The sequence below is a fragment of the Austrofundulus limnaeus genome, unplaced genomic scaffold (assembly GCF_001266775.1).
Source record: "Austrofundulus limnaeus strain Quisiro unplaced genomic scaffold, Austrofundulus_limnaeus-1.0 Scaffold1599, whole genome shotgun sequence".
NCBI lineage: Eukaryota > Metazoa > Chordata > Actinopteri > Cyprinodontiformes > Rivulidae > Austrofundulus > Austrofundulus limnaeus.
Window position 1 is genome coordinate 19238 of NW_013954001.1, and position 1202 is coordinate 20439.

General features: G+C 50.3%; 1 protein-coding gene across 1 annotated transcript in view; it reads left to right on the forward strand.

Annotated features, from left to right (window-relative positions):
* Window positions 1–687: 687 nt before the first annotated feature.
* plekho1b (pleckstrin homology domain containing, family O member 1b) overlaps window positions 688–1202 on the forward strand; it is a gene marked incomplete in the record, with an annotated part of 22949 nt that continues 22434 nt past the window's right edge. The window contains 1 exon segment of the mRNA XM_014033010.1: window positions 688–861. Within this exon segment, the coding sequence (XP_013888464.1) occupies window positions 835–861 (27 nt within the window).

The following is a 1202-nucleotide window of genomic DNA, read 5'->3' on the forward strand; positions in this document are numbered from 1 at the left end:
TCAGCTCTGTCTTCAGCTCTCTGTCCTCAGCTCTCTGTCCTCAGCTCTCTGTCCTCAGCTCTCTGTCCTCAGCTCTCTGCCCTCAGCTCTCTGTCCTCAGCTCTCTGTCCTCAGCTCTCTGGCCATCTCTGAGACACACAGCAACTGCAGAGTCAAGTCTAGCATTCAGGTTCAGTTCTGATCGACCCGGTTTCAGGTTCTGTAAGAACCGGGCCAGGCTTGGTGACGGTTCTCACAGACAGGAAGAAGAACGTGTCTCCTTCCTGAATGAGGACATTGGCAGCAGGTTTCCATGGTAACCAGAGGAACCCAGCCCCACCCCTGTCCCTCGGTCTGGTACCAGGACTCGGGTCCAACAGGACCAGACAGTCTGAGTCTCAGACTTTATTTTGCATCTGAATTAAATTTGTTTCTCAAATCAGAAGATTTGTGTCTGAGCATGCAGAGTTTGTTTCTGCCGTCTCCGTGGTAACGAGACGGGAGGACAGCTGATGGTCTGGGTCCAGATATGAAGTCTCTGACAGGAAGTCTTTGACAGGAAGTCTGACAGGAAGTCTCTGACAGAAAGTCTCTGACAGGACGTGTCAGGAAGTCTCTGACAGGAAGTCTCTGACAGGAAGTCTTTGACAGGAAGTCTGACAGGAAGTCTCTGACAGAAAGTCTTTGACAGGAAGTCTGACAGGAAGTCTCNGACCCGGTCCATTCAGTCACACCGAGGAGCGGCGGAGGCTCCGGGTCTTCTTGCCGAACTTTACCGTCTTTCATCGTCTCCTCCGCGGGTCGGACAAACAACGGAGACCCGAGAGAAGAACCGACAGCCTGACAGCCGCCGGCATGAAGAAGAACAGCTCCGAGAAACGGGTGAGTTCGGACCGGACCGGTACCGCTGGGTTCCCATTCTCACTTTTATCCCGTTCAACCGAACCGGGACGGGACAAAAGCGTCCAGAATTAATCCGAACCTTTATTTTGAAGGCGACAGCGTGGTACTTTACTTCAGAGTCAACTTCCGGTTCTTAGAATGACTTGTTTTGTTTTTTAGTTTAAAACAACTCACGAATAACGGAGGTTCGGTTCTAACAACACCAGAACCGGAGGGAAGTGATGAGTCCAGGTGTAAACAGAGCCGTCAGGAAATCAGGAAACTTATCGATCAATGAATCAATGAATCAATGAATCAATCAATCAATCAATCAATCAATC